The sequence below is a fragment of the Falco rusticolus genome, chromosome 3 (assembly GCF_015220075.1).
Source record: "Falco rusticolus isolate bFalRus1 chromosome 3, bFalRus1.pri, whole genome shotgun sequence".
NCBI classification, from domain to species: Eukaryota; Metazoa; Chordata; class Aves; order Falconiformes; family Falconidae; genus Falco; species Falco rusticolus.
The window spans coordinates 10,689,558-10,717,421 of NC_051189.1; the positions used below are offsets into that span (position 1 = coordinate 10,689,558).

The window sequence follows — 27,864 nt, forward strand, 5'->3', positions numbered from 1 at the left end:
GGCTGCCAGTGCAGCAGAGAACTAGATTATAATACTGAGACAGCTGTTATCAATAATAGTAGTCCAAGAAACAGCTACATGTCTCAGTATATACAAATACAGCGTCCCCTATATTTTGAATATGGTCAGGCTATGAGGAAATGCAACAGCATTCCAGGAAAATTGAGAGCTGTGACATAAACTAATGTCACCGCTCAGAAAATATGATGAAGATAAATGCATGTACTGAATATACTGCTTTCACACTGGGTAAGCAATGAAGTCCGAGCCCCCACAATTATGAAACTTTCTGTGATACTGCAAAAATATTTAGTTATTTATGATACAAAGCTACAAACTTTTTATTAGTTTGGAACTGAACCTCCAGGTTCTCACCTGAACCTTGTCTTGAGTGAATCCTACAAAACTTGCATACACTTGTTCTTCAAGAAATGAAGATTTCAAATGAACCATTGCATGCCAGTACATCTTTGGCAGAGGAAAGGTTCAGACTGCAAGGGTCTGCTCAAGGTCCACTGTCTCCAGAGAGCAGGTCTTTGGAAAAAGTCTCCTTTGCTCTCTCAGAGGGGCTGTCTTTCTCAGCAAGACACAGGCAGCAGAAGGCCCTCAGACCAGCTTTGCAAGATGACAAAAATTATAAGCAGTAGAACCTAATTTCCAAAATTGACTTGAGCACTTAGGAGCCATGCAACTAGAATACTTATATCTATTATATTTGCTATTTGGCACATGCATAATTTGGTACTTAAAACATGTAAGCTATCTTGTCATGGGTAACATGATTCTTCCCAGTGATTTAAACTTCCCAGTATGAGAATGGACTTTATAGGAGCCATAGTTTTTAATCTAACTGTTGTGACAATACGTGGGCTTTAGTTAGGGTAATTTCTACTACTTAAGTGAAATAGAAATTTGATGACCTTGTTCATTAAGAGAATTTAATCTTATTAGAAAGGTTGAAGAAGGAGAGATGGGCAATTTTCTCTGCAGAATAAACCCATTAACACCTTCTTCTTACAAAATAAACCAGAATAATCTTTCTGCATGAGGATAGAAAAGGCATCCCTACCTTTTTATTTAAATAGGCACTGTTGCTTAGCAACGAGAGCTGATATTGCCTTCCAGGAGTATCAGAAAAACCGCGATTCAGCACAAACATTTATCATTTTCACATGAATCGTTCACCTTGGGTAATGATCCAGAATGACTGTTTTACAGGAAAACATTCATGTGTAAAACAAAAGAAAATTAATTTCATGCTGTCATCAGCCATCAGATTTTTCCACACAAACCAGCCTTTATTTGCAAAGGATCTATCAACAAACCCCAAAACATTTGGGGGATAGCTTTTAGTATTTAATAGTCTGAAATCAGGAAAAGCAAGGCTTTAGCTCCTCTTTTCTACATGCAGTTAATGGTTTATGGTAAAATCTTCCTAGTCTGGCCTTCTGAGGGAAAAGTGGTGGTGGTGGGGGAAGTATTGTGAAGTATTTCTGAGAGACCTTCAGGCCATCTGCTAGGCGGAGAGAAAATACATTGATTTTAAATCAAAATGAAGCAGGTAGGGTGTGAAAGCCACCACAGAAACAGGGAAGATGGTGGGGGCGGGGGGAAACAAAGCAAAAATACCTGCGGAACAAACAGACAGAACAGAGTATTTAATAGCAAATTATTTAGTACTGAAAGAAGGCCAGCAGTTTAAATTGTCATTACTTTGTAGAACATAATGCAGGAAAAGAAACCAGGACAACACTTGCAACACCTTAAAGTGCCTGGGTATGCTGCAAACAGATGTAATGCACTGATGGCAGCAAAGGCGCCTCGGCGCTGGAGCCGGCACTATGGTCCCTGCTTTAAAAACTCAGGTGGCTTCAGGTGTCTTCATCCCTCCCTCCCCCTGCTCACCACTCACCCCTGGGATGTGCAGAGGAGGAAAGGGAGGCAGGAGGGGACACGGAGCCCTCCTCGAGTTTGCCATGTGGAGGTCCCCAGTTAGGGGATGAGCCAGGACTGTCCTGCACTAGGCTCTGGGGATCAAGGCCAGAAGTAAGACAAGCCCTGCAGGTCTTGCTTGACACCCCATCCCTCGCAGCACCCTTGGCACGGCACACCGAGCCGCGCACCATCCCCTCTGTAGGGCTGGAGAGGAACCCAAACGTAACTGCAAGGTGTAACTGGCTCCATGTTTCTTCCTGTGACCCCAGGCCCAGCATAAGGCACTGTTTCTTCGGCAGCTAAATGGCAAAGCCTAAAGCCGAGCAGGGCTGTATCCTCATAGCTATTTTAGGTGCCAGAATGTCCTCAGCGAGTCCCAGACTGTGACTCAACGTCCCCTCCCCTTCAGCTGGGGATGGAGCCAGTGCTGCAGTTTGGATGACTTCTCCCTTCAAAACCCAGAGAGGGGCCCAGAGGCATTCAGCAAAGCCTGGGCAGTAAAAACTAAGATGTCTCACACTTTTTTCTTTTTTTCTTAAACATCAGAAACATTTTGGTTTTGAAAAGGAAGCCCAAACTTTCCTTTCTCCAAGAATAAATATTTGCACAAAAATTGCGGCAGCCAGCATTACAAAATGATCATTCCCTCACATGACAGTCATTTCTATACTTGCCTGTGCAGTCAATCATTTGTGGTTTATTTTTTGTGTGTTCATGACCCAGTGAACAGCCTGTCTGACCTTAACCTCAAACATCTTCCCTGTAACTTTCAGACGCATGTTTGCCTAAGTAAGGACAACTAAAGGCATTTAAGATGCCTGATAGCATCTGCCTGGCCTTCCTCTGCCAATGCAAAAGGGCACAAGTCTTCCTCAGGGACTGTCTTGCCCCTGCCAACCTTCTGTGGATGTCTCAGATGCCCTTGGTGCAGCTCTAGTGGCAACCAATATCTGTGTTTTCACAACTAAATTGAGCCGTTGGTCTAATGCTTTTCCTGAAACTCCGACTCTAAAAAGGAATAAATGTGTCAGAAATCCACAAATGTATGGATTCCTTTGCAGTGACAGGTTTCCCTGCAAACTGCTGCTCTACATTGCTATGATTTTCCCCAATATGAGGCTACATTCACATTTATCTGTAAGGGTATTACAGGAAGAATACCTTATTTAAAAAAAGAAAGACAGGCTGAGATTATGGAGCAAGGAGTAGTTATTGATGACCTTAGAGAAGACCCAGAATGTTTAAATATCAACAGTGTTGTTTCTAACTTTTATTCATGCACTGTGCATTATAGGGGCAAATTGAGCAAAGCTCTTAAACACATAACTGTTGCAGCACTGTAGGCAAATTCTGTAGAGGAAATTGAGTGAAGTCCAGGGGCCTTTCAAATAGTGTCTCAGTATTCTGAGCTCAGCACAGTAATTTGGTATGCACCTTTTTTTTTCAGTTTTTTTTTTGGTTTAATGTGGGTGACTTCAGAGTTGTGCAGAGCGAGGACTTGACCCTCTTGTAATACCATAGTTCTCTCCTCCCCCCTTGCTTCCAAGCATTGCTGATGCTGATGCTGTGCCCTACAGAACAACATCCTGAGCAACCAAACATCTCTGTTGGCCTCAGAAGGCAACAATAAGAGAAAAGACATGATTCTCCATTTTCTTAGCTCTATTTTTAGGTTGACATCAGTCTTGCTTTTCTTGTTTTTCTCCAGGTTTCCCCAAGTACAATATTAAAGAAAGAGTTCAGTTCTCTTAACACTCAAGTCTTGGTCCAGTTGTTCATTTCAGTGAGTGCACTTGGGGCATTTGTCTGAAAAACTGGGTATACTTTGACATCCAGCCGTGAGGAGAATGGACTAATTTTTTCCAGTCTTGGCAAGATGAGCACTTCTCTTAAATCAAAACAACTTAGTCATATTATGAAAGATGAGAACCTTGCGAGTTTATATTCCTTGCTGTGTTTGGGTATTTGTGTGGGCCCAGGGCCAGAAGCAGGCAAGGGGTTTGAAGAAGCAGGGAAGGATCCTTGCATTGCTGATTTGGACAGCGTTTCTGCCTCCTCCAGATGGGTCTGGGAATCACCCACACCATGAACTGCTGCTTAGTGACGGTACAGTTTGTATCAAGTCTATGTTGACTGGTCATGCTCTGGCTTCCAGGCATCTAAAGGAAATTATTGTCAAGCATCAGAACCAGTTGTTTGAATACTGCTGAATAACTGACTGAGCAGTTAACTGTCCTTATACAGCCTCTTGCATCTGAAATTATCACAACTGGCAGGCCCTTTTAAAAATTAACAAAGGGAAGCAGAGATGCTTGAATTTCTTTGGCCGAGCAGAGGTTACAGAAAAATTCTAGTGTTGATTACAAAGATGCAGCACAGCCATCTCAAAGAAATCCAGAGGTTTCTTCATTTCCCAAATTCTCCCTGCGGATAAGAGACCTGAAAAAGCAGCGTGCCTCCGTAACCAGATTCCTGACTTGCAAGAGTCTGAGGGAGCACAAAGTGCTCTCCTTTCCCTGCTCTCTCTTCCACATACAGACATGCTTTTGTTGCAGCCTGCAACAAAATAGGGCCTAAATACGTAGAGTACCACACCTCAAGCAAAATTTTAAGTGAGTAGTCCCATGAAAGTCAAGAGATGAGGATGTTAACTCCCAACAAGATTGGGTTTTCAACTCTGGAGCATAAGGATTTTAGAAAAGAGGGTGCCAAAAAATATTTAATTTGGAAGACTTTGAGCAACTCTGACTAATGGCAGGGCAAGCAAGAAGTGAGCTTGTGCTCTGTGTCAGGGATCAGCTGAGACAAATACCAAAATATGAAAACAGCTGCTGACAAAAAGGTCCGTGTAGCTGAACAGTCTGTCTGACAGTAGCCCAAAACCAGATGCCTAGAGAGAAGCACAGGAATAGAGCAAGCATATTTTCCCAGCACAGCCTGCCAGCCTCCAACACTTTGTGCCTCAGGCATTTCCCGAGCCAGAGATTGTCTGTTGTATTTAGCAGCTGAACACAGACTTCTCCTCCACAAACTTGTCCAGCCTCTTCTTAAATGACGTGAACATTTAACATCCACAACACACTGTGGAAAGAGTCCAAGGCTTTAACACATGGCAAACAAAGAACTACTCTAATTTGCTATGGATCTGTTACCTGTTGGCTTCACTAGATGTCCCCTAATTTTTTTTTTAACTTGCAGTCATGGTAAATATTCTGCCCCTTCATCCCTTAAGCCATCCATGGTACAGTGACCTTTGTCATACCCATCATATCCCTGACACCTTAGTTATTTCTTTTCCAGATGAAACGTCCTAGCCCACACTGCAATGCCAGACTCAGAAGCCATCGCTGATGCTTTTCTGGTGCCCACAGCACCCCGGCCTGAGAGATCCCCCCATGTATTTGTCAACCCCACGGGAGGATTTCTTGTAGAAAAGCTGTGTTGATTCCTTCCTACTGCCGTGTTTATCCATGTGCTCGCTGTATTTCAATTTACCATCCAGCTTCACAGGACCATATTTGACTCCTGTGGGAGAAAATGTCTTTTAAGCAAGAGATTACACCTTACCATTTGCAGTTTAGCTTTCAGCCCTGAATTCCTTTACTCTCTTTATTAGGCATTTTGATGCAATCTCCCCTTGCTTTTTCTCATTTTCTGGCAGGCGGAGGGAAGGCTGCTTCACCATGCTCTCAGATTTAACCTGCCAGAGGTTTATGAACTCCAAAGGTCAGGCTATGAGGCCCTTCTGTGCCTTCATATATCTGCCTTCCAAAAAAGTAAACCCATGTTCAGAAATCAGACATCCCTCTGATCTGAAGATAAGCCGGTCTCAGTGCTTTTGAATGAGTTTCCCCTACAGATGGTAAATACCAAGCAACTCTAAAAGACCATTACTTAAAAGAACCGAACCAACAAAAAACCCACCCTTCCTTCTCTTTTTACAAAAATAAGCTGGAGAGCGCGGGGTCTCGTAACATGTGCCTGTGTCGCATCTTCAACAACCTTTCCTCATCTTGTCAGGACACGGTCACATCCGCCTTGTCACAGCTGCCTTCGCTGCTTCAGAGCAGGCCCTGCACAGCATGAACTCTTTGGAGAAAATCACATCCACCTGGATGCCAGGAGAGCCCTTGCTGAAAAATGGACATTTTTAGTAGCCCCTGACCCCTTTTCTCCCCTCTCCATCCTTGGCTTACGGCAAGGCTAGGCAGCCCCTGCGCCTGGCCACACCACACCAAGCAGATTTTCCACTCATTTGCCACTCCAGTATCTAACAAATGACGTTAAAGTGACCCAAGCTGCCAAACACCCGACATGAGGCCTGGCATGCCCAGGGCACCCCAGAGTCCCCTCCCAGCTGGCCAGAGCTTCCTCCCTCAGACCCGGCTCCACAGGGAAGGATGGCATTCCTTCTCCCTTTTCACTGGTGACATGCAGACAGTGAGCTCCTTGCTTTAAGACTTCAGGTGTCCTATGCACACACAACCATGCAAATGCTGTGATGCCACAGCAGCAAGAACATACTCTTGCAAAACCCTTCGCAGGTTTTCTATTGCATCCCAGGCTGTTTCAGGCAGCTGCATTTCCAGGACATCCCTTTCTGTCCTGACAGATGAAGTGCCTCCTCGCTCCTTCCCTTCCCCAGCTGCACAGCTCTGCCGTTACAGTCATATGCCAGGCATTTCCTTGCTTGCTTGAGCTTTCCCTTCCTTCTGTGCTCTGGAAAACGCAGTGGGTCCCACCACAGTGGCACCACTGCTCCCCTGCCATTGCAAAAGGGAATTTTTTGTGGTGAGCAAGGAAAGGGAAAGGGAGACACAATCATATTTCAGAGGGAACATCAGCAAGTATTCAGGTTTCGGCAGTGAGAGTGGGGAGGTGGCAGGAGCGGAGGTGATACCTCCTGGCCAGATCCCGCTGTGAGAAGGCCCTTGGGATGGCTTCGGCTCCCCAGTGAGATGGGAGCATGCTGAGGAGTTCATGGGAGATTAAAAAGCAAACCCAAAACTTACCTGTCACCTGGGGACAGATACAGAGAGAGAAAGTTTGGGTCGTTTCTCTGCTGTGCAGGTACAGGAATACAATGCCAGGGAGAGAAAAAACCCAAGCCAGTGAGCTGGTCCTGTCCCAGCAGTGTCACTGTGATGACCTGCTATGTTATGAAAACTCACCAGCAGCTCAGCCTTATGCTGGCAATCAGTAAAAGCCATTGAGGGTCATGATAGACATATGCCTGATTTTCCACTACACTACTTTAACAATGAGGATCTTAAGTTTGATTATGTGGAAACTCCCCACCCCCCACCCCCTGCTGCCAGCTGATTCATCTCGTAGTTCTACATATCACTGTAAGAACAAGCATCAGAAAACATATTTACTGACGTTCACGCATGGACTTCCACCTCCACTGAGAAACGTGAGCAAGATTTGGCCAATGAATGGTCACTGACTTGCAACCTCCTCAGTCGATCACCTGGACTGCCTGCCAAGCAAATGGCCTTACTCATCCTATCAATACTGAGCCATTCATCGTTTGTATTATCCGCGACTACGTAGGCAGAATACCTCAGACTCTCACAGGAGCTTGGGTAACTCCAAGAAGAGTTACCCAAGAGGAGAAAAGGCTGCAGCTCTCCTACCTTCTCCAAAGCAGGTGCTGAAGTTAGTTTGCTCCTGTAATTGATGCCAAATAAAACAGAAGATGCTTCATTCAGTTAAGGAATGAATCACTACAAAAGTACTGACACTGCTGTGGAGGGCTTTTTTCAGACCCCCAGCAGCCAGTCACACATGAGATCTGAGCTCTGACAACTGTTATGTGTCACATGTGTCACGTGTTAGGCAATTCTATTTCCAGGCTGAAATGCAGGTAGCCACTCTGCAGTGCCATGTCACAAAAGACACATTGACAACCGTAATACCACATGAGGTACGTAACCATAAAGTAATCAAATACAGTGTAATTCAAATCCAGAAATAAGCTCTATTCTTCAAAGTATTTTCACAGCATACAATAGACCAGGAACAGACTAGAACAAAATTTGGGTGTCAAAAATATAACTTGCTATGAATAAACATAGAAATATTTTTTCAGTTGTCCTGATAAAGGTTTAGGATATATCCTTTATATGACAAGTGATAAAGATGTGAAAACACTTGATAAGGCAAATTATAAACAATAAATTAGCTAGACTTAAGATTACTAGCTAGAAAAAATACTTTTTTCTGAAGTTCTGATGCCTATCTGCTGAGACAATTGTGTGGATGGAGGGTATTCAAGAAGTAATGGAAACTTCTCAAGAATGGCCATTTACATGATTGAAAAAATATTTTAGGAGCCATCAAAGACATGCAACATGAAACTGTTAAAAATATTCAATTTTTTTGGCACAAATCCCTCTTTGCATTCTCTCTCATCTTTTTAAGATTACTTTTTCCATCTCTACCATTTATGTGAGCTTGAGTCTACGGCATGTAATGTTTCTTTAAAAAATAAAGGAAGACTATTCTAAACCAAAGAGCCCAAAGTATCTTTAGTGCTAGAAGGAACAGTTAAGATTTCTGTTCTGCATTAAAAGTATCAGGGTCGTTTATAAAAGCGTCAGGGTTTTTTTATTTTTTTAAAAGATCCCTCTTTCTGGTCCCTCTGGTTCCCTCTCTGGTGCCCATTTAGTAACTTTTATATTTATAATGGCTTAATTTGATATATCTATGGCCAATTGGATTGCTGCACTCATATTTTTAAAATTTGTATTAGTAGAGCCTACTTGGAAAAGATTTCCATTAACTAGTTTAAATCGCAGACACGCCTCTGTGATCATCCAGAAGACAAGGGAAAAATGACCTGACATTTCTGTCCAGATTTCACAGAAGACAAAACAGAGGAAAAACCTGCTCTGAAGCATGCAGCTGTACAGCAGGGGTGCATGAAAATAAACATCCCTTAAGCTATTTTATGGAGAAAACTGATTTAATCTGTTTAATAGCATGCAGTAATGCTGTTCAGTTACATGTATTTTTGTTAGGCTAAGTTTGGAATCTGATGTATTTGGCTCCACAGTGATGCCTGCACCTTAGCAAAGCCAAAGAGCTGGTGCTGCTGAAATACAATACCAAAGGAAGAGTAGATGTTACAAACCTGCCTCAGCCTGATCTTCTCAGTAGAACACCTCCCACAGTGGTGTACAGGCAGGACCAAGGCGCAGAGGTTGACAAATGTCTCAGGTGTCCGTATACATTTGCCGGTAAATGCAGAAGTTTTGCCTGTAAAGATTTTCTGGCTTCACAAAACATAAAAAAAGGGTAGATCGTGGACTCAATAAATGCATTTTTGCAAAACAAATACTATAGAATTTTTGAAAGGCTGCTTCAAATTTGAGGCATCCTCACCAAAAGAGTTTGTCAGCCTTTCTCAGAGCCTTCGCCGAAGGAGTGTACTGTATTTAAGTGATGTTCAGTTAATTTTCTTCATTTCTGCTGCTGCCCCAGACTTCATTCTTCAGTATTACAGTTCCTCTGGCCCAACTGTCCCTGCTTGCCTCTCTTAAGCCCAGCCCATTTCTTTGCTGAAAATCATTCGCTGTCTTTTCATCTCAGTCCCAGACCCCCTTACCCAGGAAGTTTCCTTCATCCTTCTTGTCCCAGTTCTCAGAACCCTATCTTTCAACCCTGCCCTGCCTTTCCAGGCAGCTTCCATATAATTCAGGTCATTTTGTTCTTCACACTACCAGAATAAATGCCTGGCCAGATCTCAGCCTTGCCAGACTACAAGCTCCGAAAGATCTGAATGTGCCCCTTTTCTTCTGGCGATGGAGTTGGAGAGGTTCAAAGACATGTAATGTAGCTAAATTTGATTGAATTTTAATTGGGAGATCAGTAAGACACATCCTTGTCCCAAAGCTGAACTCCTGGCAAGGCTCACACTTTCACCCTGAAGGCCTTAGAGGAGATGGAGAGCAATGGACCATTTTCAAAGGAAAGGTCAGCAGGAGTTTAACATGAACAAAATGACATTTCCTGCTAGCTTTATTTACAGAACCAGATGAACCATTTCAACTAACATTTTCAAAGCCCAGCATGGGAATTTTCATCACAAACAGCTAAATTGACAAAATTATAAAAAAACGAGGGCAGGTTACTTTCCTGGGGAACGCTGTGGGAAGAGGAGCCATGCATCGACTCTATCGGAGAACTTTTCCCCTTTAAACTAACACTGGCAGCTGTGGGGCAGCCAGCCTGCAGCACAAATGGTCACTGTAATTCTTTTTAATGAGAATTTGGACCTCCTTCAAGCCTAATGCTAAAATTAGGTCTTTCACTAGCTTTTTAATTTTCCAGTTCAAAGGCTAGAAGTTTTCAGAAACCACGTAAGCCACTACTGAAGGTTACAGTCTGGACCATGGTTCTGAGTCCAAGACATCCAACAGAAGCTGTTTTCCATTTTGTAGGAAGCCAGATAAACATAGCTCAAAAAGGCAAAAGCAACACTTCGCATCAATCTCGTGTTGCTAAAGGGGAAAAAACAGATCCACTTTTTTACAAAAAGCCACGGGAATGGGAAGGATGAAGGCCTAGGTACACAGCTTTGGCTGTAATCACAGTGCATGGTAATTCAGATGTGTCTTTGCTAACAGACCTCTTTATAGGACACAGTTATTCCAAAGACATAAACAACATGCCAGCTTGACTGATGTGATTCATCACTGCTTGCTTTGATGAGATCAGCACATGCTATTGCAGAGCAGAAGAAGCCTCAGTGCCTGAGCCTGAATTTTATGGTTCAAGAATCAACAATGTTTTTGCTCAGGAAATTTATAGTCTTTGCCAGCCCCAAACTGGAACGAAGACACATCAGTCACAAGTTGCAACCTTTCCAGCAAACTCAGCTCCACATGCACTATTTCAGTTTCTTTTCTGGTTGTGTCATTTTGCTAGTAGACATAGGGAAAAGGGTAAAAGTCAAAACAGGCAAGTTGCATCAATACGTTGAAGTCAATGTTTCTTGTGGCAGTCTCAGAGTGCCAGCTCAGATCATGTAAGCCTATATACTTAAAAATGTTCGACTTAGGAAAATTACCTTTATTAATTTTCCACGAGTGCCCCCCAGAGTGGGTTCTTTAGAGCATTCAAAAGGCAACACTGCTGTAGTAAGTGCTCTACCATATCAGTCATTCCATTTTGCTTTTCACATCCGATATGTTAACTTGCCTTTAAATCAGTACAGAGGCTCTCCTGAAGTTTTTATGCATGGGCTTTTTATATACTGTTTTATCTTTTCCTTAAACTCCCAGTTACTGATTTTGTTTCAGGGTGAAGAAGAACCACATGAGGCAAAATCAAATTTTAAAGAGACAAATAATCAAGGTCATAATCCGTGACGATTTTCCCCCCCTTTTTCAATAGAGTCATCCACCTACCTGATAGGCTGATGTCCTCATTTACCTACCTACCTTTCAAGAAAAGTTTTACACATAATTAATATTTTCCTTTTTTGCCAGAAGTTAATCAATTAGTGCAAATGATGATGCACGCTCGTCAGTTACCAATATATTGCTTTATTTCTTGGTAGCAAATTAAGGCTTTATAGTGAGATTTGTACAGTACAGGCCAATTTAAACATTAGAAACCTTAAAAACCACGTAGCACTATTCACTCAATTTAGCATAGCCAGAAAAGTAGCTTTTTTTTTTTTTTTAATAAACAGTTAAATGTTACTAATGAGGCCTTATATTTCATGAGTGCAAATGGCTCAAAATCCCACCATCCTCAGGAATGGGCTTAACATTTAATTATCCTTGGGGCCATTTTGAGATAAAAGATAAACAGAGAGTATAGCTGGCTCGGATAAAATATACTGTACTACTTTCTGGAGGAAAATCTCTAATTTTAAAAATACGGAAAGGAAAATCAAAGTGATATTAACTGGCCAAGGGTGGTATCACCCCCTATTAGTCACTGACCAGTAATAGTAGCAATGACAAATTCATTTTCTAAGGTCCTCTGCTTTAGTACAATCTGATTTATAATTCAGAGCTGATGACATCCTGTATGTTAAGAAACTGAAAATTGGAGGCACATACATAAGTTACAAAAATTTTTGCAGCAGCAGGACAAGTTCCCTCTGCAGGGACATGTCCAGACCATTACTTTTTTGTAATTTGAGAGAGCATTGCTACAAGTATTTCCTCAGCAGTTATGTATTTTTCTCGAGCATATGGATTTTCACTTCATATCAATGTTTTATTGGTGTTGTCTGGAGATGATGGAACTACTGCTTATGAAAACCAGACATGGTGCTTCCCTTCTCATGTTCTCTACTGAGACGTTTATAGTGTTTGAGCTGAACGTATGAATTCACCTGTCAGTCAGGCGCAGGGGGCCTGCCTGAAAATATCATCACCCCTAACGTGTCTGGCTTTCAGATCTGAGCATTACATGAGAAAATGCAGAGAAATGGCTGCCAGAAAATTGTGAAGAAAGTAACCATGAAATGACCAAATGCTCAGGGGAAGGAGGCAATGAGATGGGGAAACCTCCAAACCACTCTTGCTCTTGCACGAGCAAGAGTGACCACGAAAGTACCAGGGGCTCCCAGTGTCACAGGGCAATGCTGGGGTTTCAATTCCTTCTTGAACAGCAGCTGTTCCTCCAGCCTAAGGGAACACACACAGACAAGGTTTCACAAAATCTAAATCTAATGTGAATAACACTCTAAGCCCCTCTGTCCTCAGGGGTGTTATCTAACATCAGGCTAATGTCTTTGAAGTCATGAGATCAGCCGTCTGTCCTTTGAACTGGAAGGCCACAGAGAAGGGTTGGGTTTCTACGTGTATTAAGGCACACACTGAATTTCCCTCAACACACACGCCTGGTTTGCTCAGGGAATGTCAGCTGCAGTGGTGCCGTGGCTGCTGAAGAGGTACAGTGGAGGGACAGAGACAGACTTGCTGGTGACAGCTGCACAGCACCGCAATCGGGACTGCCCTGTGCAAGCTGCTCCACAATGCCTCAGAGAGTACCTGGCGTACCACGGTGCTACCTCAGCTTGTTGCGGAACTACAGCAGCTTCTCAGGCCCATTTGCTGGGTTTTCCCTTTGCCAGACCACCGACATCTCATCTGGTTCCCTTCACTCAGGTGAATATGTCACTGCTTATCAGACCCAGGAGTCCCTATCTGCTACCGGAGGGTGGTACGACACATGCAGGAGAGGGTGGATTTAGAAATGAAGGCAAGTAGTGATAATGCTTGAGTGACCCAGAGGTGGGCTTTCCAAGAGAATCCATGCATGGGCACAGTCTCCAGAGCCACTCAGCGGAGGGCTCAGCAATGGCCAGCAGGTTTTATTCTGCCTCAATCAAGTACGTTTAAGAACATTACCCAGTATTTCCTGAGGGATTACAATGGATGACTACCAAGATACTACTTGGAAACAAGATGCTTTATCAGCCATGTTGGAAGAAGTTGGGGAACACAGACACATATTGCATAGTCAGCTTCATGAGCACAGCTGGAATTCAGATGTATTTGACACAGCTTAGTAGCATTTCCAAAGGAGGGATTATGTGCTATTTCCTTTGGAGGTAGCTACTGCAGCCTGGGACAAGATCACGGCTGTTATGGAAATGGCACCCCACTGGGGACGCTGAGTGCTCATTGCTTTTGCATTAAGGCAGCTTCTCCATGGAGACCCACTGCACCTTAACAAGTGATCATACAAAAAGCAAACAAAATAGTCCTCTAGAACCCCCCCCCCCCACCCACAACATACAAGAAAAGCCGACTCCCATGAGCTATAGAAAAGACAGCATTACTGAATATGGGAGTGTGTGTTTATACATCAGTGTTTTTAATACTGCATTGTAATGACAGGTGTGGGTGTCCTTTCAGAAGAAGGCGGGGTTGGTGTGCTCTATAATACAGCGCTTGCAATGTCGTTTAACAAATCGCAGAGCATCCACAGACACATCGCAGTCCTGCACATTCAACATCTGCAGGTCAAAACAGTTGGCAGCTACAATCTGCAAGCCCTGCCCAGTGATGCTCTCACATGATTTCAGGCTCAGGCGCTTCAGGTTGAAGCAGTTGAGGGCTAGAAACTCCAGGCCGGTGTCTGAGACCAGAGGGCACTTGCCGATATCTAGTGATTTGAGTTTTGTGCAATTTTTGGCGAGGTACTCCACACCGTGGTCCGTGATGCCCTCGCAGCCCCGCGCATTGAGGTAGCGCAGCTTGCTGCAGTATTTGGCTATGTAACGGATGCCCACGTCTGTGATCCGACCACAGTGAGCGATGCTAAGGTATCGGAGGCGCGACTCCAGCTTGGCAATCTCCCGCATGCCGAAGTCACTGACAAAGCGACAGTCACTCACGCTCAGTTCCTTAATGGACGTGCAGTAAATCATCAGGTAGCGGAGACCCTCGTCGGTGATGCGGACACAGCGGCGCAGGTACAGGTGGGTCAGTTGAGTGCAGTGAGCGGCGATGGTGTGCAGTCCTTCGTCCTCTAGGACGAAGCAGTCTGTCATGTCCAAGTAGCGAATGGAGATTTGTTTCCCATGTAAGGGAGACAGCTTGATGGAGGCTTCGCGAGTCAAACTGATGCACGTTACTTTGGAGCATCCTAAGTGGAAAAACAGTGAATTTAAGCAAGCAGTAAAATCAAATCACACAGCAAGACCACAAAGATGAGCATGAAATTGCACGATGAAGATATCTTCCTGTTGTAAAAGCAGAACCATCCTGATTGACTAGTCTGGATTTGCTGTCCTGTGTCTGTACCCCAGAGGAAATAACAAACTCCACTGGAGTCAGTGAGGTTGCTTTGGGATTTCGAGCATCAGCCAAGTGACAGACCAGTTTTGTCTGTATCCTAAATGTAAAATGATGGTCCTAGGTTTATCTAGGGACAGTCTGTGATCTGTTACTGCAATATAAACCCAGTGACAATTTGAGAAAATGGCAGCTTTTTGATCAGAGGCAGTCTCATTGCTGACTGGCTGAGCTTGCAAACCAACATCAGAGGCTCTTTCCGCATCCAACTCATTACAAAAAAGACAAAACCCACCCACCCTCCAGAAAGCATTTGGAGAGCAGATGTGAATCCAGCCCCAAGCCTGCAATGTGGGAAGGATGCAATACTATGGCAAGACTATGTGCTTGCAGAGGGTGGAGATTCGGATAACCTAAGGAGAATGGGGAGAGTCAGCAGGAGCCAAGAACTGGAAGGGCATGGGAGGACATGGGCAGATGCAGAAAAGGACTGTTTCAAGTGCAGATGTCTGGCATGAATGAGGTAACTAGACTAGAGAAGAAACACCAGATCTTGCACGGAAAGGTAAAAGAGCTAAGTTAAAGGGAAAAACATGCTCACAGACTTCCACCATTTTTAACCTCCACTCTGTGCACGGTGGTGAAGGAAAGGGTTTTTTCGGAAATTGCTATTTCTGCTGCACTGCAAACTGGCAGTCTCAGGTTCCTGAAGGGAAATTCTTATCTGTGCCAGGTTCAGCTGGGCACATTGCATTAGCATAGCTACAAACAGCTGCAAGGCAGAAGGGAAGGTCTACCTGTTAGTGATCAAGACCCAACAGTTTCAGCTGTAAATGCCACTCAGACAAATTCTGCAGCTTATGCCTGAAGACATGGCCTCAGGTAGGGATAAAAAGAGCTTTCTGTTTTGCTGAAACACTGGCCAACAGGGATGAAGTGACCCATGAAAAGCCAGAAAAGTTAGGATAATGACCTTAGAGCTCCATGTATCAGAAATGCTGCAGAAATCCTGTAGTCTGGAAGTAAGGAGCATGACAACATATGGAGACCACCTCAAAAGCTTGAATGACCCAAACCCGTACCACTTGGTATAACAGGTTCTCATTCAGAGTTGTAATGGAAGGTATGATTATGCTTCCATTCTTAAGAACAAGGAAAAAAAACCCTTGACATAATCCAGTGAGCTCACACAAATGCTGTAAGAAGCATGGGATATGGACTTGAACCATTTTGCCACTTGCAATTTGATTTCTACATTTATCATTCGAATTTCCAGCTGGATCTTTAATTTAGGCTTCACATTTATTTGAAGAGTTGTACTTTTTACCTTAGGCCTCACACAGTGGAATAGACAAATCGTCCACAGGTCATGCAGAAGCTCTGGGACCTTCAAGCAAAGCACTTTGTTCAACAAACAACATCTGCTTAAAACTGAATGCTACTATTTCCTCTTCAGACTGTGCTGTAGATCTGTCTATGTGACGGTACAATCTTTGGAAATATGTTTGCCTTTGAATAAGTACTACATACACGCTTAATAAGTGATTTTTTTTCTAAAGAGAAGCAGTACAATACTAATGGTGTCAAAATTTCACTTCCCATATATTCTTTGGAGTAGGCAATACAAAATGCACCGTAGGACTCCCCATTCCTCGAGCTGGGTTTGCACAGAAGAATCTGGCACCTAGGCAGAGGTCTGCTGGACCTGACATAGCTGTCGCTATTGCATTTGCCTGAGGAGGTTGCTGGGTTAAGGAGTCGGTTTGGATATTTTACATGCTGACCAGAATTCAATTTCAAAATCTGGCTAAGTGAGAAGGAAGGGTTCATGAGGCCAAGGAGAATGTTCTGTCTGCTGAGGATCCAAGAAGGGAGAACACTTTAATGATCACAGTTGTAAAATGAGTGGGTCAGAAGGCTCACAGCAGGGTTGGAGTCACGTAGATCAGCGTGTGATCCCTGTTTTGACAAGCTCAGCATCGCCTTTTCTAGTTACTTTGGCTACACTGTAAAATATTTAATGGGAAGGATATTCAAAATGGTTTCACCAGACAAAAAAGTCCATGTTGATATAGCGCTGCCTGATTTTTAGGCAAAATGACAGGTTCCTGGGTCTGCAACAATTTTTTTTTGTCCTAAATAATAAAAAAATGTAAAAACAACTATCTTGTAAAAGGATTTTCCATAAGTAAGTATAACTGATATTTAAAAGGGAGGAGAAACTTCCAAACAAATTGAAAAAAATGTTGGCTAACGTGTTAGATAACAACTTGCAGTCAACCTCAACCAAATTCTAGAGATATCTCAGACCTGCCCACAAAGCGGATGCTCACAGTGACAGAACTTACATTGTGGAAAACGCTTAAAGTTAATATCAACATCTGGTTTTGACATTAAAGATTTTGGTACGTTATTGCTGCCAAGTAACCATCCAAGAGGGAGAGGGATTCAAATAAATATACAACTGTGAAGTGGGTTTTAATTAACTAGCTACAAGCATAGTGTCATCCCCCAGCACTTCTACCCAACTTCTCTTGCTCGGTATGAAACCAAACCAGTGAACCACTTCATTCCTGAGAACTGCTTGAGTGTGTACGTGCAAGCCTTGTCCTTCTTACTCCAGAAGGAAGAAGAGGAAAATGGAACCCTACTTCCAAAACATCCTCCAAAATTAACCACACCAGAATGAAAAAATTGGATTAAAAGCAAGACCCCGGAGATTAATTATCCTTATTTCATATGCAGGCACATGCAGCAAAAACCATGTTTGAACGCAAAAACCCCAACTTCTGAGCATGTTCAAAACCAGGATTTTCCCCTTGCCAGCTCCAAATGAAAGGACAACTTAGAAAAATGTGAGATTAATATTACTTTCCTGTCCTGCTGCTAGGACAAATTCAAGGACGATGGCTATTTTCCTTGCCCTCTATACACTTTGGACCAAACTGATGAGCTCTTAGGGACAGACACCATCTTCTAGGTCTGAAAGTAACAGGCTTGGGGAAACCACAAATGAAGAACCTATTTCCAGACTTGGTATCATCTATTCATTTTCCCTGTTTTTGAAAACGTCACCTTTGGTCTATAGCATATCTGTCAGTAGGAGCTGTGGACCAAAGTATTTTCAACCACCTACAAGCCCCCAGGTGCACTCAGGGTGTCAGCTAACAGACTGGCATGCCAAGGCAGTTCACCCTCTGCTCAGCAATTCTGTTTGTCCTGTGTCTCCAGGACCAGGATACTTGAGCCACTTAACTCTCCCTACAGTCCTAGAGGGTGTAATAAGAAAAGCATAAATATGCCAGGGATACAGCCAGCCTTCAAAGTGGTACGTAGCTCTAGGTCTGAACCACACAGGCATATACATTTTCTCCTGGTGTTGCAGATGCTTCAACCTGAATGTGTGGTTAGCAATCTCAAACTAATGTCAGTGTGTACTGACAATAAGTAATTCATATGCAAGGTCATTGCGAATAAGACTCCATGGGATAGGACTCCCATGGAGTCCTGCAGAGACTCCTTATCACCTGGCTCTTTCAGAGAGCAATCACAAAAAGTGAGTAATTCCGATTTGTGGCTATTTGCTTTGATGCCTTTCATGACGTTCTGCCATGCTAGGAATATTAGGTAAAAGAGTAAATCAGTAAAAAAATAAATCAGTAAAAAAAAAAAAAAAAAAAAAAAAAGCGCGTAGAAAAATGAAAGCAAATCAGTGTGCACCAGATAGGCAGACTTGGAAAAATTGCTTTATGTGGGTACCAGTGACTTGAAAGCATTGCTTCCTATCCCCTCTTCATCTTGCTTGTTGCCATTAGTACCTCTGCAATGGCAAATCTGGTCCAGCTGATTAATAACAACATTAGACTGATAACAAATGAGATCACAAACTAAGTATCGAACGTCAAATTTACTTCAGTGCTTTGCTTGGCTATATCCTTTCCATTAAGTGCCAACCTATTTGCAGTGAGGAAATTCTTCGTGGCTGACCTTGGGGAAAAAATACCTTGTTTCCCCAGTGCAACGGAGGAAAATTGTCTAAAACATTTCTGCTGATCTAAACAGCTGCAGTGATACATTGTAACTGGGTGAAAGGAAAAGCAGAAAGCCACTAAGCAAATATATACACTATTAAAAAAAAATAAAAAAAGTCCAAGCTAGCTAAGTCTCATTAAAATAGCAATGGAAACAAGGGGACCTTGAAGTTTAGCTAGGGATGAAAATTGATCTTTATAACCCAGCCTGAAGCCTAGCACTGACTCTGAGCTCCTCCTCAAGTCAGTTATCATATTACAGTTATGTAAATTATATACATAATGTCCATATAACTTACATACTTATATACATGAAAAAGATAAAAAAAAATTTGCTGAAGTAACTAGCCTTCACCACAGCATTGATTGCAACATGGGCCCTTATAAGGGTGCTTTGTGCAAAAATCTATGAAAAGTACTGGTGCTATCTGAACGGGCCACCCCTGGTAGCTCGTCTCCATTGGAAGAGGACTGGCCACTCCAGACGTGCTGCTGGCATTTGGGGCGTTGAGATTCTAGCAGTGCCTGTCTCACCAGCACTGCGTTATAGGATACTGGCATTCCCACTTGGAAAGACAACACAGAAAGGGAAAGCGTGCAGTTGTGGGGTGAGGGGGTTGACAGGCATGAGGCTTTTAGGATCAGAGGCATCCGTATTGAAATATTTCCTGTTACCTGACACATCCAGGTGTTCCAGGTTTGGGCACAGTGACACAACATCAAAGACCGCCTCATTGGAGATGTTGTAACAGCCAGACACCTCCAGCCTCCTCAGTTCTGGACAGCACTGGGCAATGGTGTAGAGTCCTCTGTCTGTGAGCCGCCTGCAGCCACTAACAATTACCGTCTCCAACATGAGACATACGTTGGGTGTATCCTGACAAAGCCTCCGGGTCAGCACTTTAAGAGCCCTGTCTACGTTGATTGTCTCGCCGGTCAGGCGAATAGTCCTCCAAAGTCGGGGGTCCCAGGCAAGATTATACCAGCGGCGGCACACACGGGCACAGCGGCACAGCTGGTTGGTGGGCAGGAAGGAGAATATCTGGATCATGGAGTGGTCGGGCAACCGGTCGATGTTGGCTTGTTCCTTCTGGTGCTTGGACGCCAGCCGGATGAGAGGATGAGTGAGACGGGTTGGAGGCGGCGAGTGGACCATGGCAACAGTCTCCCCAGTGACTGAGGACGAAGATGTTGATGACCCTCTGCCATTCTGGAAGCCAGGGGAATTTGGTGGAAATATTAATGCTGGACTGGGTGTGCTGAGCGTCCGCATGCTCAGGTCGGAGTCTGGAAGACAAAACACATGATTTCAGTAAGCGGTGCGCAGATGCAGAGCCCTCTGCACAGCACAGCACCCTGCTAGCCCATTTGTTAATGGAGCATGATGGGCTTCAGGGTTTGTTGGGGCTTAAGCGGTCATTTTTTACCAGTTGAGTGAGGAAACACATATTTCAAAATCCATCGTAGCGCATACTTTGAAAACACTGTTCACCTTAGCATTGGGTACATGACAGAGATGTGCCCCTAGCCGCACTGTCAAAGCCAAACTAGCAAAGGAGGGGCTGCAGCTCTGAGCCCTGTAATGAAAAGGAGACAGCAGTGGAAGTCAAGGGATTTCAATTCTTTACACTCTCAACTAAACACTGCAAAAAACCAAGTACATTTGAATCACAGGCTTTTTTTTTGACAGAGTAACTGCCCATAACCTTGGCACCACCTAGGGAGCTGTGAGCTGTTAGGGGAGGAATACCGTGGTCTTTTGCATCTCAGCTCCTTCAGCCATTCAGCAGGAGGCCAAAGAAGAGCTCACAAGGCAAATGCTGCCTCCTTCACCAGACCTGGGCAGATGGGAAAAGCGCAACCCTGTACACTTACTTTCATTGTGCTACTAAAGAAGTTCATTTTTCATTCATGCAAATGGGGGCTCAGCACTTCAACCGAGAGCCCAGTGACTAGCTCTCAAAGGGGGGTTGGCTGTGCCTCTTCACGTGCATGCAGAAAGCACTTCGTTCCAACAGACCAAAGTGAACTCCAGTTTTGAAAAAACAAGCCCAGGAAAGTAAGTGGCAAAGAAAGAGCATGCCTGGAAACTTGTTACAGAGCTATTGCACAGCACTTACTGCTCTTTTTGCTAGGGCTAACGGTCACACTGGAAGCAGTCAACCCAAAAATACCTCTCCCCTACAATTTGCTACTTCTGTACCTTCCTTATTTCACTTCACTGGCAAAAAGCAGGCACAAAAATAAAGGGCCTCTGCTACTAAGAGAGGTTGCCTTTGCTGTAAGATTATTTCAACTCTTTTCCCTCTGTGCTGACATCATTGCCTACAAGTAATTTCTACTGTTCCCATCTCTTCAAGCAAAGCAAGCAGAAGACTGGAAGAAAACTAGAATATAATTCTGATAGTCAAGCAGTTGCCATGGGCTATAAACTTAGAGACTCTGAGATATTTCAGCAGTATGCCACACAAGATGCAACCAGTGTATGAGAGATGAATGCTGCTGCTGAGCTCACTCCTTCCACCTCTGACAGCTCAGTACTGATCTCAACAGAAATTCTTTATGGAGGAAAGCACCATCCACAGATGAATACAGGAACCACAATTTAGTTCCCTGTGGAATAACAAATATCATGAATGGAGTAAGAAAAATAGTTTTAGAGCACCAAACTTTCCTCCACATCACATTATCTGCTATCACTTCAGTGTTCAGACATTTCAGGAAAGCGTGCAAAGCTGCCTCCTTAAGTAACACTGACTCCGCAACTGTGTGACTGTGAGAATATAGACATGCGCTAAGCAGGGTAGAGCCAGAAATGCGTTAAACAAACCAGCCCAAATCTGCATTTAGGCAGAGTTTTTATATTAAGTACATTTTAGATGAATTTGATCAGTGTATTACACATTAATCTCCCCATCAAACTTTTACTTGGCCCAACACAGGCATGCTCTGATCTCACTACCTACAACAGTAGCAGCCATGAGCCTGCATTTTCACCATGTGAAATGTCATGAGCCTGCATTTTCACCTGCAAGGGAGAGACGCACAACTATTCAGCTGAAGAACCCAAAACACAAAGTCCAGCAGCTTGCCCAAGATCCCCTAGTTCAGTTGCAGAGAGATCAAAATCATCACCTCACACTGTGAAGGAAAAACGTACACTGCCCAGCTCCTTCCCCCTTCTTCTTCTGTATCTTGTTTTACTTAGGCAGAAACTCAGTATTTCAGCAAGTGACAGCAAAACACTTTCTTCAAGGCTTCTGAGTCTATGCTATGGCTATGTGGACCTAACCCAGGGATTTGTGTATTTTTGAGCAAGAACTGTATCTTAATGCAGAGTGGGTTTTGCAGACACTCTGCTCTCCTTTGAGACCTCCTAATACCTGCGCTGGCAGCTATTGCAAATAATTGCATCGAGCAGTGTTATTTGGAAAGAGTCTGGTATACTCTGGTATCTTAAAAATGAGATTTACAGCTGAGGAGAAAAAAGCCAAAACACCACCAGCAACCAGGCTTCTGCAGACCAGCACTGTCTCCACAGACCACTTAGGCAACAGTCCTCTAGATTAATTTCTGTAAAGACTTACTGTGTGTTTGACCTCCCTCGCATTGCTGCCAAAAGCAATGACAGTGCCCGAAGCTATGTGCAGAAGATGTGCCAGACTTGAAGCCTTTACTTTTCGCTCTTTTCTTGAGATTTTAGGACAAGGATGCTTCTAATAGGAGAGAATACACATTTTTTTCAAATGCTGGATACACCTTCCACTACCACATGTATTTGGTATTGTGAGTTTCTCTCCTTCTACATTTTAATTTGCTTTGGGCTTTTTGTTTGGTTGGGTTTTGTTTGGTTTTTTACATGAACCAGCACAAAAAGTGAAAACAAAATTATATAAATAAACCCCACAGAACAAACACTTGTTTCTACACTGCAAAATAGATGGAACTAAAAAGCAAAAAAGTTTGATTTTTTAACATCTGCTACAAACAATTTTTAGTACTGTGGGAATGATTACCTCCTGTAAGACAATGTCCCAGCATAGTTTGAAAATGTACATTTTTAGTCAGCTATTGTTGAAAACACCTAAAAATCTCTGCAGGGTTACATTCTTCCCTACTTTTCATTCCTGCTTAAGTATAAAAAAGCATGTAGTACTCCATGATTCTCCTCCCTTTCCCTGGTGATCAAAACACCCAGCTAATATGGCTGATCTCCAATCCTTTTGGTTCAAAAGTGGCATTCCTTCTTCACTCCTGGGCACTGTGTGAATGATCAATTCATTAGACATTCTGGGTGCATAATGAATTACCAAAATGTGGTTTTTAACTTCGAACCAAAGCTAAAAAAGCTTTGACCTTCTGTTTTATGGGTATGTTCCATGCTTGTTTCTTGCTGTCTTAATTCTGTCATTACTATAGCAGTTCCAGATGTGCATCCTGTATTTCCTTTACCTTCAGTCCTGAAGGTGCATCATGTGAAGCTTGTTCCCTCCACCTTCGGGGCATAGACTTCCAGACAGACACATACATACACACATGCAGGCACCCTGTCTCCCCACCCCAAAGTATTTTGGAAAAAGACTGTAGTGTTGTCATTATGTTTAAACAAGAGAGTCGAGAGAGCATTACTGGTCTGCTGAGCCTGTAATGCAATATGCTCTCAGTCAGGAATTCTGCTGGTAGCTCAGCTGAACTCTGTACAGAGGTATTCCTGCTTACTGTTCGTTGTACACCCCTAAGGGGAAAGGAAAAAAAAAAAAAAAAAAAAAGCAGGTGAGTCCAGGAGCTTTTTGCCAGTAAAAACTTGGAAAGCTTTTTGCTAGCATTTAAAGCTTCAGCAAAACGCTTGGTCTACTGTACATTTTCCAGGCTTTTCAAGCATTGTTGGGAGGGGTTTCCTATAGCACTATCTGAAGCTCTAAGGGTTCTCTTCAAATTTTGTTCTTCACCATTCACTGAGCACTAGCTAACAGGCTGTCAGTCTGAGACAGGGCAACTTAATGACAGCATGACATTAATAAACGCAACCCTGCAAGTGCAAACTAAGTTACTGCTCACAGTTCTCAATACACCTCTTTACACGCACATGCCCTATACAAGCATTTCTTTTCCTGAAAAAAACTCCAATTGTTTACGAGCTTGAAATGCAGCTTTGCATTTTGGTGATCTCAGAAAGCAAAAACCAAATTACAAAGTAGCCCTGTGCTTCCCTCCCTACAACCTTTTTTTGCCCCTTTGCCTCCCTGGTTACTAATCTTCTGTGCAAGATGCTTTTTGTTAAAGCTTTGCTTAGGCTCTGAAAATTGTTTGTTGATGTAAGAGAAAATTTCTTAACAATCTTTAAAGAAATCTCAAAAGATGCGTGCCAGAAACAGAACTATAAAAGCTGACACAGAGGGAGAAAATGCACTGCAAGGAGTTTTATTCCATTAGGAATCTGGTTTATTTCAACGGATTCCCTCCACCTCCCCAGTTTGTTTCCCAATACGTACATACATACATCTAGGGGAAAAGAGCCTCTAAATATATATGACTTAAACCAAGACCTAGTCTCTGCTCCTTCTAACATTGAAAACAAAATGCAGTCTCTGATTTCAGAACTAGAGAGAGAAAACAATGCTGTATTTTTGTTAGTCCAGTGACGCACGCTGACATGGGACACTTGATGTCTGGACCCCAGCGTGTACTTTTTAAGACTGAACCATTTTTCATGCTTAAAGCATAACTCCACTCAACTGCACCTTTCACTATGGTATTGCAGGTGTGCCTTTTTTAAAGTGATTCCTATACCGAGCTCCTCAAGTTAACAAAATTAAAATTAAAATTTTGGTAAATATCAATCAAACTTCAGATTCTTATCTGACAACTAAAAAGGATTCTTTGTGTTCATCTGCTGTCATCACTAAGCTTTTTAGCAAAACTAAGACAAGAATTAAACCAAACTATGTCCAGGATCTGAAAAGTCAGTATAGCTGAGAAAAATAAAAAGCTATTGTTATTTTTGTCAAAAAGTTAGATGCAAAATGATGTGTGCAAAAGCATTTATGCATAGTAGAGAAACGACATGTACTTAGCATCTCTTCAGTAAGTGTTGTGTAGATATTACATATTTTACTGAGTGCAATGTGGGTATAGACTTCACATTTTTACTAAGATAACATCAGCTTTGCGTATGCCAAGGAAGTACTTCTTTTACAGAGACCAGGGAAAGCGGGAGCTTTATGGTTGTAGCAGCTACAGTCTGTGGTGCAAAGGGGAATAGAAACAGCTGACCGGCTCCTGCAAGGGGCACGTTGCAGGCCGATTCAAGGAGAGACCTGTGAATTTGACAGACGTGTCAAATATGGCTGTGTGCCTTTAGAGGAGATTGGGAAAAAGAGTTAGCTAGGACAGCAGGCTACAACAGGGCCATTTGCTTTCTAAGCCCCTGGGCACAGACCAAGTCCCAGAAAAAGTAACACCTACAAAAGAGTGTGTCTTCCACATTGCAAACATCCTCAGTCACTTCTCTCAGGCTAAGTTACACTATGGACCTTGGTTCCTTCCAGCTCCAGGAGGTTGGGAGGAATCAGAAAGCCTGTGACAGTGAAGAGGCAGCTGAAACGAAGCTCACTGTGCAAATGTCCGCGGGGTTGCAGCAGTCAAGTATACCATAGGGAAAGGGTTGCTCAGTGGAGATACCTACGTGATTTTGCATCCTATTACAGTCAAGAACCTACAGAATGAGAAACAGAGTTAGAGGAGCTCTCTTGTCTCTCTCCAAGTACACCAAGTACACTTAAACCATCTCCGATGTGCACGTCTGCCCTGTTCTTAATTTCCAGGGACAGCTATTACTCAGCTCACTGAGGTGCCTGTTCCAGTGCTGTCACCATATCGAGTTTCCAAGTTTTTCCTCCTGCCCATCTCATACAAGAAGCCGTTTCTTACCCTTCTCCTAGTGGTTGCAAAGAACAAGAGGTTTCCACCTTTCCTCCAAGGATTTCTCACATGCAGTTGCTCAAACCTCAGCCCTATCTTCCTAGTCACAGTATTAATATTCACAGTTGCTCCTAGTTTTTCCTTTAAATTTTCTCCAGTCTCTGTGTGTTTCTCTTAAAACACAATGCTCTGGACTGAGCACCACACACAACTGCACCTCACCCGCAGCAGCTGAGGTGGAGCTCTTCCCACCTGTATTTCACGAAAACCACTTGTCAACCTTCCAGATTTCAACAGTCTCAGAAGGATGATGCGCTCAGTATGTGATTCAACGTATTGCCCAGTTTCCCATATGCCATGCAGCTGCCTGACAATTTAGTTTCTCCATCCATGTTTATATAATCTATTCATCTTCCCCACACCTGTCTCCTTAGAGAGTAGTAGGTTTTCTCTCTCCTTAATCTTCTGTTTTTTCGAGAGCATTTTGAGTACTGAGCAACCTTCTCAAATTGTGCTCATTTTCGGTTTTCCAAATACACTGCAGGTTCAGTGTCATACATTTTAACCCATTCCCCTGTATATTGGTAGCTTTGTGTCTCAATTCAGTTCAAACAGATGGCTTCTGGAGAGGGATGGGAAGCCCAACATCCTATTAATGAATACGGTAAGGTATAGCAGGGCAGGTCGCTCAAGGGTCCTTCCTGAAACAGCAGCCCAGCTGGCAAATACTCAGTGATAACTACACAATATACTATTGCCCTTCAGCGGCCATCTTATGATGATCTCTTTTAGTCCATATTTCACCAGCTTGTTTTCAAAATAGACATGCAAAATTCTAAATAAACCTGAGACAGATTACAGCTGTATTTCCCTCTCCCAGACAATTAATTCTTACCAGCACAGATTAGATTGAAAAGTAAGGCCAAAGGCACAAAAAAAATCTGTCAGACATGAAAACTTATTTCTTATCCTGTGAGATCTTGCAGGTTGTGCAATTCTCTTTTTGAGAGCAAAGACCTGCAACAAAGCTCTATTTTTCAGTATAAGAATGAGCGGCCTTGGAGCTCATGAAGTAATCGCATCCACATGCTCCTGAAAGGAACAGTTCCACAGAACTTAAAATAAACTTTTATAGTTTTTAAAAAACCTCCCATAGAATGTAATAAAAGATTGCACCTATTGTACAAGACTAGAGGCACTGTTACAAGGCCATGTGGAAGAGGGATATGTTAACTTAAATTTGAAGCCATTTCATACTAGTTTCTGTGTGACATTTTACACCTTAGATTATACTGGTGTAACTTCCCTGTGATGCTGAGCTCCAGTTTTCTCGAGTCTATAAACTCCTCCACGTACATTTGGAGACCTGATCTTGCATTCTTGGCATATTCACACTAGATGCTTAAAGTCAAACAGCACTGCAAGGGAAGTAATTGTTACATTTTTATTAAGCAAATAATTCTTCCTTACGATGTATTTGTCAAAAGCTGGAACTAATTTCCCCCCTACTGTCTTCGTCCCCTGCCACTTTGCAAGAATTTTATCCCCGTATTTTTGAACGGAGCTAAAAATATGAAGACTTAGCGGAAAAGAAGAAAAAACTAATCCACCTATTAGTTTATGAAGTCAAAGCATCTTAATTTTGGCTTCGGTACTGCTGATGATACTAGCACATCAGTTCTGAGAAAATGGTTTGTCAGTGCATCATTGCTGGGAAATTACATAGAGATAGATGGGATGGTGCGTTCTTTCCACATTCAGTAAATATCTAACCCCAAAATTAATTCCATACATGCTTAAGTACAAGCCTTTCTTAAACTCCTTCAGGTCAGATACTCTCCCAACTCCTTGGCTTACACCAGGGAGCTCCTCCATCTGAGCTAGTTTATCTCTGCGTTAGCAAGGACCGCAGCCCAGACAGAGGAGCTCTGTGGAGCAAAGCTGTTACTGCTGAGAACCCAACATCCTCAGGCCTGGGAACAGGGTGTTAGTTTTTGGACAATGTCTAATTTTAATCCCCAAACCTGAATGCTCAGTAGGGATTGCCTTTGGTGCTTTGAGTTTCCCGCAGAACATATTTTCTTCCTTAGTTTCACCTGAAAGTGACTGGGTTCATATACGTTGTGGTGGTAGCTAAAACACAGTAAGCAGGGACTAGGGAGAGTAATTTCAAAAGTGAGCTTTGATTTGAACAAAAATGCTAGTGT

The 27,864-nt window shown here is 43.1% G+C and overlaps 1 protein-coding gene across 1 annotated transcript in view; it reads right to left on the bottom strand.

The window, feature by feature from the left end:
• Positions 1-11,591: 11,591 nt before the first annotated feature.
• Positions 11,592-27,864, bottom strand: part of FBXL7 (F-box and leucine rich repeat protein 7) — a 196,276-nt gene continuing 180,003 nt past the window's right edge. The window contains exons 3-4 of the mRNA XM_037381493.1: positions 19,412-20,023; positions 11,592-14,556 (exon numbers count right to left, since the gene is read on the bottom strand). Coding sequence (XP_037237390.1) covers positions 13,820-14,556; positions 19,412-20,023 — 1,349 coding nt within the window. The 3' untranslated portion in view covers positions 11,592-13,819. The remainder of the gene's footprint in view (positions 14,557-19,411; positions 20,024-27,864) is intronic.